This window comes from Erpetoichthys calabaricus, chromosome 16, assembly GCF_900747795.2.
Source record: "Erpetoichthys calabaricus chromosome 16, fErpCal1.3, whole genome shotgun sequence".
Lineage (NCBI taxonomy): Eukaryota > Metazoa > Chordata > Cladistia > Polypteriformes > Polypteridae > Erpetoichthys > Erpetoichthys calabaricus.
The window spans coordinates 52,548,192-52,569,278 of record NC_041409.2 but is presented as its reverse complement, the minus strand read 5'-3'; the positions used below and the strand labels follow the sequence as shown (position 1 = coordinate 52,569,278).

Genomic DNA, 21,087 nt, shown 5'->3' with positions numbered 1-21,087 from the left:
GGACCCAGTGAGAATAGCACTACCACCTCTCGTGCTTGGGGGAGCAAACTGTTCATAATATCTGATTGTACCCCTGTCCATCCATTATTTGTTCATCCCGACTGAGATAGAAACCAAGGATTATCCCAGTCCTGCACTTACCCTTGGTAAATATTACTTTACACATTTTTGCCACCTAAAATTTTCTCAACTCTTTGTTTATATGTAATATTACAAACTGATTTTGAAATAGCCTTGATTATGTCTACTAGTACACTTCTAAGTTTGTTTTTTGCTTCTTGTACATGAAACTTGATGTTTGTTGTTTTTTTTTTCCTTTAGCCATTTTTAAGTTATGTCTTGTATGCCTTGGTGGGTGCTGTGGGAGTGCTAAATCATTACATGCTGCCACAGTTACGCAAGCAGTTACCATGGTACTGCTTCTCTCACCCTTTGCTCAAAACCAAGGAATACTACCAGTTTGAAGTCAGAGGTGAGTAAATTTTATCATTTTAATTCTGCGATTAAACATGTTGAAAATTCATTTTGCATTGGCCTACCAAGAATGAAGTATAAAAATTAGACATTATGAAGTATAATTTAATTTTCTTCATGTCTGAAAATATATAGTTCCTGAGTAAATCAATCTTCTTTCTTGATTTAGCTTAATATGGGGATGTAGATATACAGTTTATTCTTACTACATAATGGGGCACAAATTATGAATCAGCAAAGTATGGAATACCTGTCCATTGCTGCACACATTTAGATACACCCAGCTCATTCATTGCCAGGTGTTTGCTTGTTAAAAGTGACTTGGCATACCTGGACAAAACTTACACAGACATGGACAATGTTTAGACTCCATAGAATGAATGAACATGACAGGATCTCGATCCAAGCCTAGTGAAACCTTAAAGCAGAGAAATATGATTGTCCTCATATTGTCCATAGTTTTTGGTATACCGACACTTGAACATTCCATTAACAGTTATTGGTTTATTTCTGCATTATACTAAGACAGGTTGAAATCTCACGTAATAAATATAGACCTCATCATTAATATTTGCAGTACACCTTGCAATGCATATGTCTAGGTTATATGCCATTTGTTAATGGATTTGTAAAAGCAGTGTTAATGTTTTTGATATGCCATCAGTTGGAATAACAAATGCAATGCTTTTTATTATTAAAAATGTTTGTGATGCTCCATCGTTTGGCATGACAAAGACATAGCAAATGAAGGGACACACATATTGACTCACAGACATTTATTATTTTATTAAGGTGGTGTGGAAGCTGGCCCGGACACAGACAGGCGGACACGTTCAAGTCACCCACAACACATTTATTATACACTATTTACAAGACAGTGCACCACAAACCCCTAAAGTCCCCAAAGTCCAAGCCAACAGTCCAATGCCTTACTCTTCAGGTCGCCTCCTTGCCTCTCCTCCCGAGCTCCGTCCTTCTCCACTCCCGACTCAAGCCCATGAACGGAGGGAGGCGGCCCCTTTTATAATCACCCGGATGTGCTATTGGTGCCTCCCGACAATCTTCCACCAGCACTCCCCAGTGTGGCGGAAGTGCCAGCTGCGCACCCGGAAGCACTTTGGGTGTCCCCGCTTCTCTTCCCCCCAGCACTTCCAGGTGTGGCGGAAATGCTGAGGTACAGGGCTGCAAAGGCATTGGGGTGCCCCCCTGGCGGTGACCACGGGCCCCTACAGGGTTGAGCTTCAAAGCTCTGTACCCGTGGTCCCCAAAGGTACCAGGGCATTCACCCCCACGTGGTCTGGGGAAGGCGTAAGCCCTCTTCCGGTCCTCTGGGGTGTCCCGGCCAGGTCGCCCTGTGGTTTAGCGGGTCCACAGCTCTCTTAGCAAAGGCCAGTTGTTTTAAATAAATAATCACCGCGCTTGCGGCATCGCGAGGGGGCGTGGTAGTGTGGCTGAAGCGGTTTCCGGGTGGATTCATGCTGCAGGCGTTTCTCACCTAAGTGCACAGGTGAGGGACGGTCCGCAGTGTAATTGTTCCCGGGAACTGTTGATTGCCACAGCTGCCACGTCCATTATAAAGAGAAGCCCGAGACGGTTAGGGAGGATGAACAAGAAAAGAAGGAAACGGAGGTGGCAGAAGGAAGCAGGAAGTGAGCGAACGAGAGAAAGTCGGTGCAGGAGAACAAGTGAGCGAGAGCAGGCTCACGGCAGCTGAGCAGACAGCCTGGGTGTTTGGCCGACACCCAGGGAAGTAGTAGATGTGGTCGCTACCGTAGAGACTACTTTTATGAAGGAAGGGAGTGACCGGAAGACACGTGACTTTCCACTTAAGGCTGCGGAAGGCAGCGGGAGTCGGGACTTGGGACGTGGTGTCCCCAGCGTGAAGGCCTTGGTCGTTGGGGAGTCCCAAGTCACTGTCAGGAGGGGCCAACCGGAGCCAAGGATTGGTACGGCGACTGGCAGCAGAGGCACAATGAGAAGGTCAGCTTGCAGAGAGAGCGTCTCACCTGCTGCAGGGCCCTAATGGGAGAAGCAGGTGAGACGCTAGTTTAAAAGAAGCACCGGGCTTGTCATTGTTTTAAGACTGCTTCCAGCAACGTTTTAACCTCGTTTTAAAGGATTGTTTTGCTATTGTTTTTTTGTTATTATTTTAAACCTCCACGATTGTCACTGTTTTAAGGGATTATTTATTTAATACAATACAGTTTATTTTTGTATAGCCCAAAATCACACAGGAAGTGCCGCAATGGGCTTTAACAGGCCCTGCCTCTTGACAGCCCCCCAGCCTTGACTCTCTAAGAAGACAAGGAAAAACTCCCAAAAAAACCTAGTAGGGAAAAATGGAAGAAACCTTGGGAAAGGCAGTTCAAAGTGAGACCCCTTTCCAGGTAGGTTGGGCATGCAGTGGGTGTCAAAAGAAGGGGGTCAATACAATACACAGAACAGAACAAATCCTCAATAAAAAATAAAAAATAAAATTTTTTTTAGAAGTACAGAGTAGAATTTAACAGTAGAGGGTTCAAGGGCTCCCGAACAGCGGATGGGAGCATGGAGCAGAACCTGCATCGTCACACGCCCCCCCCCAGCCACCTGCGACAGTGTATACAACATTGATTGAAACTCCATTTTTTATTTATGTGTTTTATGGCAAGTGTTGGTATTCTTACTTTAATAGCGGGACATATTTTATGCATATGTAACACATCTTTAACAAGGTATGTTCTGTATATGTGTTTACTTAAAATAAACTCTCCTGGACTTAATGTTGAAATGTGGAATTTTTATATTAAATGATGCATACTGAAGTTAATATTAGTTCATTCTTAGCAAAAAGCTTTGCAAATTTTTTAATTTCTTATCTTGGAAGAGAAATGGGTTTTTCTCCAGGTATTCTGTTTTTCCTTTCATATCTTAAAGACATATGTTAGGCCAATAGGTATTCTGAATTAACCACTTGTGTATGCATGCGTGAATGGCCCTATGGGGGACTTGCAATCTGTTCAAACCTGGTAATTTCCACATGTGTCTAAACTGGATTCAGCAGGTTTGACAAAGTCAGATTGTACATTTTTGGAGGTAAATGTAATAAGGTTTATTTACCCTATATTGATTTTAAAATGAAGTTATCAGCAAAGCAAAATTATTACAAAATGTATCTTTGTCTTTACCAGGTGCTCCTCATGTGATGTGGTTTGAGAAACTCCATATCTGGCTACTTTTTTTTGAGAAGAATGTTCTGTATCCTTTGATTGTATTAAATGAACTCAGCGGCAGTGCCAAAGCCATTGCAAGCCCTAAAAAACTTGGCACAGAGTAAGTTCCTATTAGGACGCTTGTCCAAGCAATCTCAGGATGTATGATTTTCCACTTTTACTGTGAATTCTTATGCAAGTATTGTTTTGCTTTAATTAGTATATCATCTATATCTGACCCCCAAAGGTCTTGCGAAAAGACAATTTCCCATCGGGGATTAACAAAATATATCAAGTATATTTTTTGTTTCAAGGTGGTTTGTCTTTTTTTTTTTCTCTTTTTACATTGATGTGGATTTTTGTTTAAAGTTACATTGATGTGGATTTTTGTTTAAAGAACAGTCAATATCACTATTCTAATGGTTCAAAGATGGACGTCTGGAGGGAGCCCAGTGTTGTGCACAGCTCAAGTCACTATGACAAGACAGTAAAATATGGTAGACCTGTCATTTACATAACTTGCATATGCAAACATCAGTTTAAATTGTACAATCCATAACACAACCTGCCACTTTATAGAATTAAATGTCCCAAGATAGTTTGTTTAAAGTCTTTGGCAGACATCATTAAGTAGGAACTTGTTACATATGTCTCTATTATAAAAGGAAATCCCGAGACAAGACTTTCTCAGAGACAATTTCAACTCCTGTGAGAGATGATTTCAGGTCCCGCGAGACAAGACTTTTTGCCAAGAGATTTTGACAAGACCTGTCCTCCTCTCAAACATTTACAACCAGGCCTACAGTGCACTCACTTCTCATTCAACGGAATGCTATTGTCAGGTACTGTTTCTGCACTCTCAGCTTCAAGCGGGGTTGGAAATGAAAGACAAAAAGTAGAAGACAAAGTAGAACTTCGTAAAGAGGTTCAAAAACGTTGGCACGATACACATGCAGAGCAGGAGATAATGAAAGTACTAAAATTCAAAAGTCTCAAAAAACTGATAGTAAAGATTGCATTAGTGCTAACAAATGGAAATTATTACTCTGTGAAATAACGGAACAGCGAAAAGAGATTGAATATATGGACATAGGTGATATGACAGAAGTATGTACATATTGTTCAGACTTAAACTTTAAGTCCGAGACTTGTAGATCATTTAATTCATGTTGCCATCAGAGAAAAGTAGTGTTTCTTCCCAATGAAGAGGTGTATCCACGAGAATTAAAAGATTTGTTGTTTGGTGAAAGTGAAATCCACATAGTGAGCGGCAGAGACGCAAAGGGGTTGGCGAGCGAAGCGAGCTGGGGGCAGATCCCCCCTAGTGATACTAAAATTGAAAGTTTAAATGCCATGCAATCTGATCAATGGTGAATGTGCTGAAAATAAAAGTTGATATAGAAAGTACAAGAAACTCTAACTCAAAACACTTCACTCAGAAAGTTTTCCCTAACAACAGCCTTATATCCTATTGCTAAAGTCAGCATGCATTTCTATCTACCCTGGTCTTGTGTTATCCATCCATCCATTATCCAACCCGCTATATCCTAACTTCAGGGCCACGGGGGTCTGCTGGACCCAATCCCAGCCAACACAGGGCACAAGGCAGGAGACAAACCCCGGGCAGGGTGCCAGCACACCGCAGGGTCTTGTGTTAATGCCAGATTTTCTTTCTGCCACTCTACTAGTTTATTTACAAAAGATAAGTTTTTTTCCTGTTTTTTATTTTTGCTACAAGTTTCTTTTAATGTATTTCTATACAAAGTATGGAATTAATAGCAAAGGTTATCAGATGCCTTCCTGGATAGCTGCCTAGATCTTCTTGTGTTGGTAGTTTTCTTTTTTCAGGTGATAGGAGTGGCACTTGGTGACTTCACATGTAAAGCACTGTGTTCTGCAATTCTCAGCTGTATCTCTAATGTGTTTAAAACTACATAAAAGAAAAATCAATTGTGGTACTAAGATATGGTCCGGTTATTGTGCTAAAGTTTATCTGCTGCTTGGTTTTCAGTGGTGATGTTTATATCTAGGTACAGGCTGATGAAATGCATTAAGCAAAAGCAAACAAAGTGATCTAAAGTATAAGAGATCAATCATGTTAACTTACTGTACATGGCAGCATAATAATTTTTCTTTTCTTTTATAGTTAAGCACACATTGCCTATGTGCTGGCTATCTTGAACTTGTTCATCAGTCTGTGTTAATTGTTGGCCTCTCTGCCTGTTGAGATAGTTTTTACAGAACAACTTGAGCTGCACTCATAGTGCTTGGTAAATATAACAGTGAGAGCATGGCAGAACACAGCTTAATGTTGTCATCTGTTCTTCCTCTTCTTCTTTTTCTTTCGGCTGCTCCCGTTAGGGCTTGCCACAGCGGATCATCTTTTTCCATATCTTCCTGTCCTCTGCATCTTGCTCTGTTATTATGTTAAAAAAAACATGCATGGAGACAAGGGCAGGGGAATAGTCAGCTGTGTAGGACATTATGTGAAAATGGGTATTTTTAACAGACTGACAATTTTAATGTTTATTGAAATCTTCGCAAATCGGATGGACAAAAATAGCAAAAACTTTTCCACCTGAACAAGTCCTTAATGGAACAGATCCTTGAAAATCAATATAAGAGTACTGTGTTATATTTATTACAATGCACTTAAAACAGATGCCTCTTTTGCTAAATTTGCCCACCCTCATTTTGTATTAACTGGGCTGCCTACTCTCTTCATTTTCTTTTTTTTTTTTTTTGGGGGGGGGGGGGGGGGGGGTATTTGGTATACTTTATTAATCTGTGGAAATTGTCTTTTCATGTGACCTTTGGTGTACTTTCACCAAGCAGAACTCAACAATCAGATAGATACATCAGAACTAACTTATGTATAACACTTCAGTTTATAAGGAAATTTTTATGTTAAATTCCTAGTGTCTTAAAGTCCTGTAATTATTGTTTTTAGTAATGTCCTTGTGCCTGCAGTTTTATACAATTCAGGAAAGCCTTCAACATACTTGTTTATGATCTTTTATTTTTTCTTTTGCAGGTCCGATAATTGTCATTTAGGTCAGATTTTGTCAAACCCTATTGAGTTTATGACTAGATATTTGATTTTTAAATGTCTTGGAGTTGTTAGTTGCCTCTCAAGTTCGTAGGTGAAAGATTAGCTTGCATTCTCAAAATTCTACTTTAAGTCTTTCACTCTTTACTTTTGTTTTTTTTGCATTATGTTTTCATGCTCCCCAAGTTCTATAAAGTGATATAAAGCAGGTTGAAGCAATTGAAGACTTCTAGTGAAGTCAAACCATGACTATCTTTGTTGACATTTGTTGTAATGGGAAAACCTGGTTGTCTAGTAGCTATGGGCTCAGGTTTTTAAGATATTTGTTGCACTTTCTGTTTGTTTTCTTTTCCTTTTAGAAATCTTTTTCTACAGGAATTCATGCAGTCTAAACTACTTGTACTCATCGTATCTCTAGTTACAGTTTTTGAACTTTCTCTCCTTATTTTCTGTTCTTTTTCTCTACCACAGAGCTTAGAACTTTTAGGTCTAAGTCACCTGCAGCTGGGAGCTGTTAGTAACCTCAAAGAATTGAATGCTTAATGAAATTGTAGGAGACATGATCCCGTGATACTGTGAATTGTATGCCAATCTTTTGTGTTACACAAAGAAAGCAAAAAATCTGAACAGGAATGCAGATGCAAACATAGCTAGTCACACTCACAGTGGCAAATGTGTTGAGAATGCCTGTGTCATGAAGGGAGGACTGTGTGTAAAATGTTTGGGACTGTAACAAAGTACAGCTAGGCACTAATTGAATATACATTTCTTACTTCATTTCTTTTATCATGACTAACATAAAAATTAATTTTAGATGGGAAACAGTGTGGCTAATTCCATTAATTGGCCATAACTTTTTTTGTGTGTAACCCTGGGGTTCCTTTCTAATCAGCTTTTTTTATGAATGAAGTTTTATTTTTCTTTCCTTAGGGTCGGAGCCTTAATGATCACCATTGCAGGCCTCAAGCTTCTGCGGTCATCGTTTAGCAGCCCCACCTATCAGTATGTCACTGTCCTCTTTACTGTGCTGTTTTTCACCTTTGACTATCATTCGCTGTCACAGACCCTGCTGCTTGATCTTTTCCTCATGTCCATCATTTTCAACAAGGTACGCAAAGCTTTCTTAATAATGCTAAATGCAGTGCATGTTTTTTTAAATTTACACAATAAATTCACTCTTTTAACACTCTTTTTGCTTTCTTTGGTCTGTAGTCTATAATATCTTACATTTTTTGTTCTTGTATTTTAGATGTGGGAGCTTTTCTACAAACTGCAGTTTGTCTACACCTATATTGCTCCATGGCAAATCACATGGGGGTCAGCTTTCCATGCTTTTGCTCAGCCTTTTGCAGTTCCTCGTATCCTTTCTCCAAAGAAGTTAATATTTAATTTCTTTATATCATCTGTATATTTTTATGCTGTATATTAGTTTGATTTCACACCACATAAAACACTGAAGAGTTATTTGTCTGCAAACTGTCAAATCATGATTCAAGGATTTTATTACAATAATCATTTGTACAGAAAGTTTCTAAAATACTTAATATCAGTAAAAATGCTTGTAATATTAAAATATCCAAATGCAGTGTACAGCAAATAACAAAAAGATATTTACAAAATTACATATAGATAATACTCTTCACAGTTACATGATTCGGAAGCTGCTCTGTGGAAATTTAGGTAGAACAATATTTTCAGTGTGTGTCATGAATAAAATCATGATGGCCATTATTGAAAATATTGAATAAAAAAGTAAATCAAATTGAAACCATTACAGTCTGAAAATAAGTTATCTTATTTGAATTATTGATAAAATATTTGTTTTAATTTGAAACCCACACAGTTTTATGTGATCTGACTCTTTATTAACAGTGAAGCTGTCAGGTCCATACACTACCATATCACATTCAAGTTCTTCCTTAACCTGCACTTGGTTAGATTCTGCTATGCTATTTGTTCAGGTCATTGTGTCAGCTTTGTTCTCTACTCCTTTGAATCCTCTTTTGGGAAGTGCAATTTTCATCACGTCCTATGTGCGTCCGGTGAAGTTTTGGGAGCGAGATTACAAGTAAGTGCGTCGTTTAATTTGTTGTATATAGCCTTGGTTTTGTTTGTGTTCCAAAGGTCTGCATGAATTGGTGATTTTAAGTTATGCATCACTAGGTGCAGTTTACTTGGAGATGTCATTTGTGTTTGGAATTTTTACTTTTTACCTGTTTCATTTATTATGATAGTTCTATTTTTAAGCATATAAGGAAATAAGACCTTTTATGTTTCATTATTTTTTCTTTCTAGCACTAAGAGAGTTGATCATTCCAATACCAGATTGGCATCTCAGCTTGACCGCAACCCAGGTATTAATAGCTTGACAGGAAATGTGCTGGGAGATTCATTTAGTTTTTTTTTTGTATGTTTTGTGGTGAGCAGTGCTCCAAGATCTATTATTCAGCTGTCATAGTGACTCATATTGCAACTCAAGGTATTGTGTCTTTACGTTGTTGTAAGAATTACAGAAATTAATAGTACTTTAATTGATAAATATCCTTTGCTTAACTACCATAATGTGTTTTTGATGAGGTATCACCAATAAATTAATTTTCTATGTTTGTTTACCTTTACTTTGAAAAATAAGTTTGCTGTTTAATAAAGGGTATTTTTCCTGATTGGTACATTAATTTCTCTTGGACACTTGTGCTGTTAACCCACTGCAACTCACTAGCCTTATAAACAATAACAACCTGCAACCTACTAGTGGCAACCCAGAACCAGTGGCTGAGAAACACTACTATATGTGATATCCCTTTACCCCAGGGCTGTGGCTACTGGTTTCTGGCTTCATGAATTCTGTTGTTGCATTTGTGGTTTGCTTTAGCAGTGATTTGAATACTCAGGCTATGCGTTTTTCTGATGAAGACAATCATGGTCTTTTTTTTTTTGCTACATCAGCATTTACAACTACAAAGATGTTTATGTATAAGTGAGAAGTTTCAAAAAATCAAACGCGAGAAAACTAGAGAGACACAAGGATCAAACTTTATAGGTTGTACCCCTGACAAATGGGAGTACACACATGGAAAATGTCAAGTAAGCAATAATACTTTTGCTGCAGAATGTAGGACTTACAGCTAAGGCTGCTGGAAAGCTGAAATGTATCTGGTAATGAGCCTACTGCTGATGGGGAAGATATTCCAGTCTTCATCATTTATTGTGTCCCAAGACATTTTTCAGTTTTCCAAGATTAACCTGGGATAAGTGATGTAAAGTGGGAGAACAAAACAAACAACTTTTATAGGTGTAAGTGTAGTTTTTGATCTTGTTAGTGACAACAGCACATTGCTTAGCACTGATGGCTCACAGTTTCTGTGTAAGGCTACATCCACACTACTTTGTTTTTGTGTAAAAATTAAAACATTATTCTCCATTTTTGCCTTTCGTCCACACTACCCAGGAGTTTAGCCCACAAAAACAGTGACTTTTGAAAATACTCTTGCACCATATATTTCTGAAAATTCCAGCTGGAGGTTGCAGTGGAGATGAGTGAAAACATAAGAGTTTTGAAAATGCTCTAATCACACTATGTGGACCTTCCCTGACTGAATCCTGCTTATTACAGTGCCTCATTCCTTGATTGGTCACTCTGGAAGAAGGCCATATTCCAAAACCGTGAGCACAGAAGTGGCATTGCCTTCTGTAATGCTTGTTGTGTTACTTACGTGCATGTATTTGAATTTAATTTTATTCAATTTGAATACTGCATACATGTGCAAAAAGGTAAATAATGATTTAGTTACTGCAGTTTTGTGATTAATCATGTGGGTGACGGTGTTAGCATCCTTTTAAGGAAGGCACATCCTCTTCCTTTTTCACCAATATGTTCATGCCCATTATAGACAAACACTTGCGTCTTATGGGTTTTTGGTTGTTTTAGTGTGAACAGAGATACTTTAGTAAACAATGTGAAAACACTGGTGTTGAGGGAGATGTTTTTTTGCTTAAAAACAGTGTTTTTAAAAGAAAATGTAGCCTAAATGATATAAGCTACAGATCTGAAGATTAAAAGGGCTAGTGGAAGATCTGGACACTCCATTTTTTACATTTTAATTTCATCTCTGTTATGTGCATTTTTTGGACCCATTCTAGCAATAAGCTTTTCTCCAGCATATTATATTCTGATGCTTCCAATTAGTACCATACCTTTCTTTACACTGCCTGTTGCCTACATGAAAACAACCCAAAATCTGTCACTGCAAACAGGGAAAGGAGAACCCATATTCCTACTCCTGGAATGATGGTGCCAAGAATCTGTAATAACAAATGAATTACTTCTAACCTTTTTTTATTGCATTAAACATATGTCAGAGACATAATTTCTGCTGCTATAGTCTTTGCTGGCTTTAAAGTGGCATATCAAGTGCTTCATTGACCCCCATTGAATGTCACTGGGAGAGATAATTTTTATTTTATCAATTATGCTTCACCTAATAACAAAAGTTTGTAGGTCTAGTGATTGTGTGCCCTGATTGTGAAGCTTCAGCTTCAGAAGTACAAAATTCAAAAACATAAACATATACCTTAATGTTTTTCGTTGTTCTTTTACCTTGAAGTTTTAGTGGGAGTTATATGTTTAAATATTGTGTCTGGGCTTCTGTCTGTAGTGTGGTATTCTTGGCCCTCAGATTCATCCCTGGTTTTCTTCTCTTTTTCAAAGGTTCTGATGACAACAACCTTAATTCTATTTTCTATGAACATTTGACTCGTTCCCTTCAGCACACCTTGTGCGGTGACCTGCTTCTTGGACGTTGGAGCAACTATACCACCGGAGACTGCTTCATTTTAGCATCAGACTACCTCAATGCACTGGTGCATATCATTGAAATTGGAAATGGGCTGGTGACGTTTCAGCTGCGTGGACTTGAATTCAGGGGTAGTTCTTAATTCTTTTCTTGATTGTTTCATTGTTGGTTGTAAAGCTCACCTTGTTATCTAGTTATGTAAGGCTTTGGGTAGTACAGATCCCCCGTTATGCTGTGAAATCAGTCAGATCAGGTCTACAGCTACTTGCAGCTATTTCGTAGAATAATGGGCCCTACTCATCACTACTTTTTTAAATAACCTACAACAGCAGACAGTTAAATGCAGTTATTATACTGAAACCAAATTGTGAAATGCAAGATCGGTACTCGTTTGCACAGTTCACAAACACAAAACAAGCAAGACACAACTTAGTTTTCATTCTAAAAAACATTAATTCTGCAAACATAGTTTTCATTCCAAAAAATTTTAATTCCAACAATATAAAAGTTCAGTCCGTAACCAGGTAAAGCCCTATTAAATGTTGAATCTCCCCTATAGAAAATACAGTTTATCACCTCTTCCAATCTCTGAATGCGGCAGACCAGGATAACCCTTCCTGGCCTGTCTCCCATCTATGGGTGAACAATCCACCTCTGGATGGTGCAGAACAGGACTCCGACTTAAAAGGTAGTATTTCCTCTGGTAGAAAATGCTTCCGTCTCCCCCACAATTGCTTATGTCCACTGGATTTTGAAATCCCTACTTTGCTAGGAACCTTGTGTTTCCTTTAAGCTACTTCTTGCCTTTGCAATTGGCCAGTCCTCCGTATATGTCTTTGCTTGAAGGTATAGTTCTCACCTTCACTTTGGGAAGTCAACACATTCAGATAAGTTGGGAAACAATAAGGGGAGACAACAACACTGATGTGGCACTGCTAAATAATTGCTTTACAAATAAGTAAATTGTATTATACCAGTATCAAATGTACAGAATATTCAGTACAGTATTACAAATTGTAAATAAAAGGAATGAAATTGAAAGAGCTTGGAGTTATGCCTGACAGATTTTACTCAAGCTTTTCATAATCATATTTAGAAGCAGGGTTTAGGAAACAAATATAGTTAAAATGAAAACCTTTCGGGAACAAAAGCAAGACAAAGCTGAAAATAAACTATAGAACAAGAAAGCTTTATTTATTTTGGTTAATGCTCTCCAAGGTAGTAATTTAAAGTGGCATTACTATCATTGTAAATGGAAGGAACTTTTGAAATTTGTATGTGGACAAGCAACTGGTAAAGAAGTTATCACTTGGTCTGGAAGTTCTGGAGTAAGGGAACCATAGAGCATGAGGACTATGTGCGGAGCTTTGAGAAACAAGATTTTGAGTAATAATGTTAAATCTTTGTTAAAGGTTAAAAATTATTAGTTTAAAGAATTCAACATTTATTGTCTATTCATAGAACCCCAGGGCTAAAAATATAAGAAGGCAATTCAAGTTATTTTTAAATTGTTTGAGAAAGTAAAGAGTAAACTAAAGGTATTAAATGTGTATCTGTTTGCTCAAAAAGCAATTTGACAGCATTGCTGGCTGATGAGGTAATAGTTTTTACTTTATACAGTTAACTAAGAGCGTTATGTCACAACTCAGGTATGAATTCAGGTAGCTTTACTTTCTCTGAATTGTGTGACTTGTAGATCCGAGTTCGTAGGGCATTCATGTGGAGTTTCCGACTCGGTAACTCGTATTTACCATTTGTCCAATAGCATGTGACTAAAGCATATTCTGGTCTCCCATTTGTCAGCAAATGGGTCAAATCAAAAAGTTTCTAGTCATTTTTTACTTTGATTGTTCAGGTTATTTACGTAGTACATATTTGTTATTTGTTAAACATTAAGCATAGATTTTTACAAGCTGTACCGTTTTGAGACATGCAAGGTTTTGTTATTCTTATAACTTATATAAAACATTTCATCCTAGTCATATTTACTGGTAGATTTTCAGTGAATGATCACTTTGTGTTCTTGCAGTGTTAAACCCTGTAAAATGACCCTAGCAATGAGGAATTGATTTAAACTTACTGAAATCAATTTGTGAATGCCAAAATTGATGTCCAGAAATCATTAACTCATTAAATCCAGTTCTGGTATATGTTAGGCTGATGCCTGTCTTGGAAACCATCCAAGATCTTGTCCATCATTAGGCACATTCATGCCTATAAGCATGGGGTGGGACACCCCTTTAACGGAAGGACCTGGGGAGAGACTGTGTTCAGAGCATTATCTTCCCCAGAACACTAGAGGGCAGTCCCCCTGGCTTGCTGTAGGTCCACGGGTTTGGAGCTTGGAAGCTCTACCCTGTTGGGGCCTGTGGCCACCGCCAGAGAGTTCTTGGACATTGTCAAAGCCTTGGGTTGCAGTGCTTCTGCCACACCTGGAAGTGCTGCTGGAACTCTGTCAATGAGCACTTGGGGCACTTCCGGGTGTCTTATAAAAGGAGTCAGCAGCCACTAATTCAAGGGCCATAGCTGGTTGGAAGAGGATGAAGCTTGCTGGAGGAGGAGTGGTGGCGAGAAAACGTCAAAGAGAGACGAGAAGCAAAGGACTTTAATCAATGTGCTTTAGCGCCTTGTGTACTGGAGAACTGTACTGTAAAACAGGGGGAAGCTGTTCCCATGTGGAAAAACAAAGGTGTGTTGCACCTCCACTTGTCTGTGTCGGGTAGGGTGGCTGGTACGCCTATACAGATTATGGAGTAAATGTTGTTTATTGACAAGTTTTATTTAAAAATCTAGGCCTTGATAATTTTTTCTCTATATACAGTACTGGTTACTTTTCTCTTCTATCAATGTTTGCTTTATGTGACTTTGGTATTGCTAGTATGTTTTTAAGCAAGGCATAACTGTTAATAGTTTATGGGTAACAGGATTTTTAGCAGTCGTATCCAAATAATACTTTGTCAGATATTTTTGAAAAGAAGATTGCATTTGTAAATTCAGATCCCAAATGTTACCTGTGTGGGAATTGCATGTTCTGTGTCCATATGGGTTTCTATGGGAGTTAGTCTCTTCCCACAGATGCAAAAGACATATAGGTAGGTGGATTCGCATTGATAAATTGGCCTGTGGGTGAAGGTGTGTGTATGTGTGTGTGCAGGGGCGGAGTGGTGGCTCTGAGGCTAAGGATCTGTGCTGGTATCCAGAAGGTTGCCGGTTCGAATCCCCGTCACTGCCAAAAGAGATCCTACTCTGCTGGGCCCTTGAACAAGACCCTTAACCTGTAATTGCTCCAGGAGCGCTGTACAATTGCTGACCGTGCTCTCTGACCCCAAGGGGTATGCTAAAAACTAACAAATTCCTAATACAAGAAATTGTATAAGGCGAAAAAAAATAAATAAAGAAGAACAAAGAACATAAAGCCCCATAAGAATAAGGATCCATCAAACTTTGGCTTTTAAAACATATAGCGGGCAAAATAAATATTGAACGCGTTAATGTTTTTCTCAATAAATATTTTTCTAATGGGGCTATTGACATGAAATTTTCACCAGATGTCAGTAACAACCCAAGTAATCCAGACAAAGAAATCAAAACAAATAAGTCCATAAATTATGTGTAATAAAGTGGAACGACACAGGGAAAAAGTATTGAATGCACTTACTGAGGTTTATTTAATACTTGGTAGAAAAGCCTTTGTTGGTAATGACAGCTTCAAGACGCCTCCTGTATGGAGAAGCAAGTAGCATGCATTGCTCAGGTGTGATTTTTGGCCCATACTTCCACACGAACTGTCTTCAGATCTTGAAGGTTCTGAGGGCCTCTTCTATGAACTCTGATCCTCAGTTCTTTCCATAGATTTTCAATTGGATTCAAGTCAGGTGATTGACTGGGCCATTCTAGCAGCTTTATTTTCTTTCTCTGAAACCAGTTGAGAGTTTCCTTGGTTGTGTGTCTGGGATTATTACCTTGCTGAAATATCCAGCATCCTAGTAGATGGCAGCAGATTCTTATCAAGAATGGCCTGATACATTTGTCCATTCATCCTTCCTTCAATTATATGAAATCTGCCACTACCGTATCTGAAAAACAGCTCCACGACATGATGTTCCCACCTCCAAACTTCACTGTTGGTATGGTGTTTTTGGGGTGATGTGCAGTGCCATTTCTCCTCCAAACATGGTGTGTGCAATGACATCCAAAGAGTTCAATTTTGGCCTCATCTGCCCAGACTCTATTCTCCCAGTATTTCATTGGCTTATCCAAATTTTGTGCCGCAAACTGTAGACAAGCTTCAACATGCTTTTTCTTCAGCAGTGCAGTCATTTGAGGTGAGCGGGCATGGATAGCATGATGATTGAGTGCATTTCTTCTTGTTTTCTTTCAAATTGTACCTGGTCATTCTGAAGCTCTCCACTGGTAGTCCTTGGCTAATGGACAACTCTTCTGATTATTCTTTTGACACCTTGTTACTGACATCTGGTGAAAATTTTATGTCAGTAGCCCCATTAAAAATATATTTACTGAGAAAAACGTTGACATTTTTAATGCTTATTTTCCCCGGCTGTAAAGGACAGACAAAGAGAATCTTTATTAAAATAGTTATTTTTCAGAAATACTCTGTAGTACAAGAAACTGTATGGAGTTGCCTAAAAAAAGCAATCCAAGAGTCCCCAAAACACAATTCCAGAAAGTCGAAAACAGAACATAGATGTAAAAAAAAAATCGGTTAATTCCGTAAAAGCACAGTAATAAGATAAACTCACCACCACCAGCTCCTACAGTGTAGCGCAAGTAACTGTGTATCCTTAGCCTTTTCCACGATACACAAGGAACTACACAAAATTAATAAAAAATACAAAATAATGCAAAATTCACTAACAAAAGTAAAAATATTAGCATAAACAGAAGAAATCAAAAATGAACAAAAAGGACATTAAGTGGGAATTTGAACAACAGCTGTAGGGGGAACCCTGACTAAAAGATCTCATTTATTCTGTTCCACATGAATATCGTTGACCTAATTCCTACATTTGGTCCATTGGGATCGAGACTCGTGTGAAACTCCACAAGTCCAAGCATATCTACTGTGTGCACAATACATGCAGTGAATTAGGCCTTCCCACTGGTGTGGGAATTAGCACTAGCTGTTTTAGTGTATGCCAAATCTTGGCATGTACAATATTAATAATAATAATAATTCTTTTAATCTGCTAATAATTCTAAATATTGTTTGTTGGCTCTAAATTTCGGTTCATTTTCATAGCACTCTTTGCAAAAGCTTAGTTTAGGCCATTACTTAGACAGCATGACAAGGGAGCCCGGGATTCCCAGACATTTTTCATTCCTGCATTCCCGGGAATGAAACTGCTATAATTCCCAGGCAAAACGGGAACGGCCAAGCTTGCATATATAGCGTGTAAAAATTGATCAAGAAATAACAGAGTTATAGTTGAAAATTAATTGAGTGGCACGGTTTTTTGGCCCACGGTGTAGTGTGTTGCTCATTAATTCAGTCAACAACAGACCAGCAGCAGTCAGTCTCCCGGCTCCCACTAAGACTGAGCACAATGGACTGGGAGGTGTCTGCACTCTGCAGCTCATGAATGCCAGGACGGGGCAGAGTTCATTGACGTCTGTGCTGTTGACAGCTTTGAACAGCAACTTGAAATTGCAATGCGTCAGTCTGTTGCATCCGCATTATCTGTACTAAGAAACTTGCCATCACAGAATGATGACAAGAAACTGGATGCCTCAGTAAAAGCTGAAATGCCGGCGTTTCAGAGCAACGGCAAGCGCGGGCGTTGTTTAGAACAAGTGTATCAGTATCTGATGACTGTGCCACCTACTTCAGTGGAGGCAGAGCGTGCTTTCTCAGCGGCTGGCGTACTCTGCACGAAGGTGCGCTCTCGCCTGGATGACCGCACGCTGGACACGTTGTGCTTTCTACGCTGTTATTACCGCAACTAACTAGATATATGTACTTATATGACAGCATGAACTGCTTGTAGTTAAGGTTAGTCTTTTATTGGTGTCAACATATTGCAGTAGTTTTATTAAAAATAAGTGTCGCTCGTTCTAAAACCGTTCACATGTGAGATGCCCATGCACTGTGTCATCCCTGGGAGCCCAGGAATCCCGGGAATGACATGTGGGATTCCCGAATTCCCAGGAATGAATAAACCCATCCGGGAATGGATTCCCTAATGACAACTATATATATTGTGAATGTTCAGTATACTTTTCTACAGAATACTGAATAAAACAGGATGTCTTTCTTAGTAAAAAAAAAAAAAAAAATCTTCCAAGTATTATCCATTTCTAGTCATATTGTCGCAGCCTTTTTTTCTCCTTTGGACCTGTTTAGGTTCAGTTATGGTGTGCTCTCCATTTGAAAGTAGTGGACATGGCTTTAGGGTTCCCCATACCTAAGAGCGTTTGTCATTCACTAAAAGACAACCCTGCAGTTCCTGCAAGGCACAGGCCCTCCTTCATTATTACACTTCTTTTTAACTCAGTGGCTCCACTCATTTTCTGAATGTCACATTAATTTTAGAGTTGATTCCTGATTATATTAAACATTCTTCACAGTGCAGTGTGTTGATCCATCAAGATCTACTATATTACTCTCTAATCGCTTACCATATTAGTACACCGTTTATTTCTAACACAATGATACCTATTGTAATTGGTTCAGAAAATAAAAATGCAAAAGACTTGCATGGAAAGAATGTTTTCTTTAGTTTTGTTTTACTTCACATCCATTTGAATTCCCATTTTTAAAATTTCCTTCTTGAGGGAATCCCAGAACCCAAAGACTTTCTTTGTATTGCTTACTTCACGGGACACCAACTGGATCATCCTGTTTAATTTGTCTTATCAATTTAAAGCAAAACAGGCACACATTGGTACGGAAAAACAAGGATCTCAGTACAATAACTAAACATAGCATTTGAGCAGTTGTCAATTGGCTCTCTTGAGCTGGCTGATTCATATGGTAGCTCCTTTTTGTGGTGAGCTCAGTCGACATGTACACGCCTCCTTCCAGGGATGCTCAGGGTATATAGCAGTCTGACTAGAAGGAGTGGAGTTGGTTGCCCCCACTGTCTAACTTGTCTGCACTATGGAAGGAAGGAAAGTTGGCAGAGCTAGCAATAGAACCTCCTGTTGTTCCGAAGTGGTGTTGTATCCCTCAGATGAGCCTGAAAGGTGATGCTCTGATGTGCATGTGTGGTAAGGGTCATGCACCAATATATGGCCAGCTGAGTTTAAGGCATTTTCTACTTATGGCTGAAGATCATAGGAAAACAATAGGGTAATATTATACTACAAGTTGACAAAACCAGCTGCAGTAATAAGTCTTTCGTTATTATCATTTATAGTTCACAGGGCCTCATGTGTTATCTGACTCTTGGATGGCTCTTTAAGGTTTGTTTTGATTGGTACTACCCCATGTGGCTTATGCAGTCCGTTCACACTGCCTTCCCCTACATCAGTGTTTCTGAACTTTTATGGCCCCACAATCTAGTATTACCCTGCAAATTATCCCCTCTGGTGAAATGAGCACAAACCCCCTTGGTGAAATGAGTTCACCTAGAAATGGGGGAAACATTTCCTGAGGCACTGCCAGTTACTTTGGTGACTCACATCCTGACCCACTCGTGAATCAACAATGGCAACCCCACAACTCAGTGGTATAGAAACACTGACTTGGGCAACCCACTCGTGAACCAACGACTACCAATGGCATGACAGTGATTAAGAAACACTGCATTACTTGAGACTTGAAAATTGGTTTGTGATCCTCCATACTGGCAGTTAAAATAATGATTACCGGTGAACCACACCAGACCCACAGAGCTTCAGCTTGCAATGACCTGTATGCATTGGGGCAGACGTACAGCCAATTCATTAGTCTAAACTGACGCTGCAAGTCAGAGTATGAGTGTATTGATTTTTTTTTAAATGTAAATAGTCATGGATTTTTCTTGTTTGATTTAAGTAATTAATTTGCATCACTATGAAGTGTCTATCAAATGTTTGTAAACTATTAAAAGTGTTGACTCTTCTCACTTAAGAATGTGTATTGTTGATTTAAATGCAGAGTAAATTTTCATATTCCTCTTTGTAACATTTTAGGCACATACTGTCAGCAGCGAGAAGTGGAGGCCATCACTGAGGGAGTTGAAGAAGATGAAGGATTCTGCTGCTGTGAGCCAGGGCACATTCCCCATATGCTTTCTTTCAATTCTGCTTTTGGGCAACGCTGGCTAGCTTGGGAGGTTCTAGTCACGAAGTATGTTCTTGAAGGTTACAGTATCACGGACAATAGTGCAGCATCTATGCTTCAAGTGTTTGATCTCCGCCGTATTCTAACCACCTATTATGTAAAGGTAACTTGTGAGAATCCATCAGATTTCTTTTCCAATTTTTGGTTGTATGGAAGGGGGGCATACTATACTTAATTGTGAGCTTCATTCTTTAAATGCACATATTCTGAATCTGAATGTTACTTTTCCTGCTCTCTTTACAGTGACAAGAAAAAGTATGTAAACCCTTTAGAAAAACACATTTATGTACAAAATTGTCTTAAAATATGTTCATCTAAGTTGAAATAATGTACAAGCACAATCTATTTTAATTGATAACAAACTATTGTATTGTTCTTGTACATACTGAATATATCATTTAGATATTCACAGATGTAGGCTGGTAAAAGCCTGTTAACCCATAGGCAATTGACTTCATCAAAAGCTACCTGGAGTCAGGTGTTAGCAAATGTGAAGTCCAACCAATGGAATGAGATTAAAGTTTTCTAATATGTTTTATATTATATGTTATAATATGTTATTATATGTATTATATGTTTTCTATTAACGAGAAGCATCTGCTGAAGTGAAGAGATCTCAGAAGATGTACGATAAAGAATAATTGATTTGCATAAAGTCAAAGAATTTGGATATTCATCAGTCTACAGTTTGACAAACTGTATAATTGGACACAATTTACTGCTGTGGCTACTTTTAATATAAGAGGGTGCCCAGCCAAAAAGACTTGACCGGCACAATGCATAATGCTCACTGAGGTAAATAAGAAGCCATGAGTAACAGCTAAAGAGTTAAAGGAATCAACAGGTGAACATCTCTGCTCAGGAGTCTACTGCACACCAACATTGAACAGGCATGGTGTCCACAGCAGAACACCAAAGAGGAAGCTGCTGCTCTTCAAAAAAACATTGCTTAATGTCTAACGTTTGCCAAAGACTTCCTCTACACTCTACAGTGTCATTTTGTGGACTGTTTAAACTACGGTTGAATTGTTCAGAATGAAAGTTTATCTGGGTATCTTACAGGATAATGTCAGGGTGGGTGTCCATCAGCTGAAGCTGAATAGAAGCTGGATGGGGCAGAAGAACAGTGACTCTAAACATCAGTGTAAATCTACAGAATTATAAAATGGCTTCAAAAAAAGAAAATCTGCCTGTTGTGGAGTAGGCCATTTAGAGCCCAATAGAGATGCTATAGAATGATCTCTAGATCCATTCACACCAGATTTCCTAAGAATATGGCTGAGCTGAAGCATCTCT

General features: G+C 38.7%; 1 protein-coding gene across 4 annotated transcripts in view; it reads left to right on the top strand.

Moving 5' to 3' along the window:
• The window catches only part of pcnx1 (pecanex 1), a 217,382-nt gene that overhangs the window by 169,418 nt on the left and 26,877 nt on the right, over nt 1-21,087 (top strand). For all 4 annotated transcript variants that reach the window (XM_028822344.2, XM_028822343.2, XM_028822342.2 and 1 more), the window contains 8 exons: nt 322-472; nt 3,645-3,786; nt 7,645-7,822; nt 7,964-8,072; nt 8,653-8,782; nt 9,010-9,068; nt 11,423-11,638; nt 19,641-19,894. In XM_028822344.2, the coding sequence (XP_028678177.1) occupies nt 322-472; nt 3,645-3,786; nt 7,645-7,822; nt 7,964-8,072; nt 8,653-8,782; nt 9,010-9,068; nt 11,423-11,638; nt 19,641-19,894 (1,239 nt within the window). The remainder of the gene's footprint in view (nt 1-321; nt 473-3,644; nt 3,787-7,644; nt 7,823-7,963; nt 8,073-8,652; nt 8,783-9,009; nt 9,069-11,422; nt 11,639-19,640; nt 19,895-21,087) is intronic.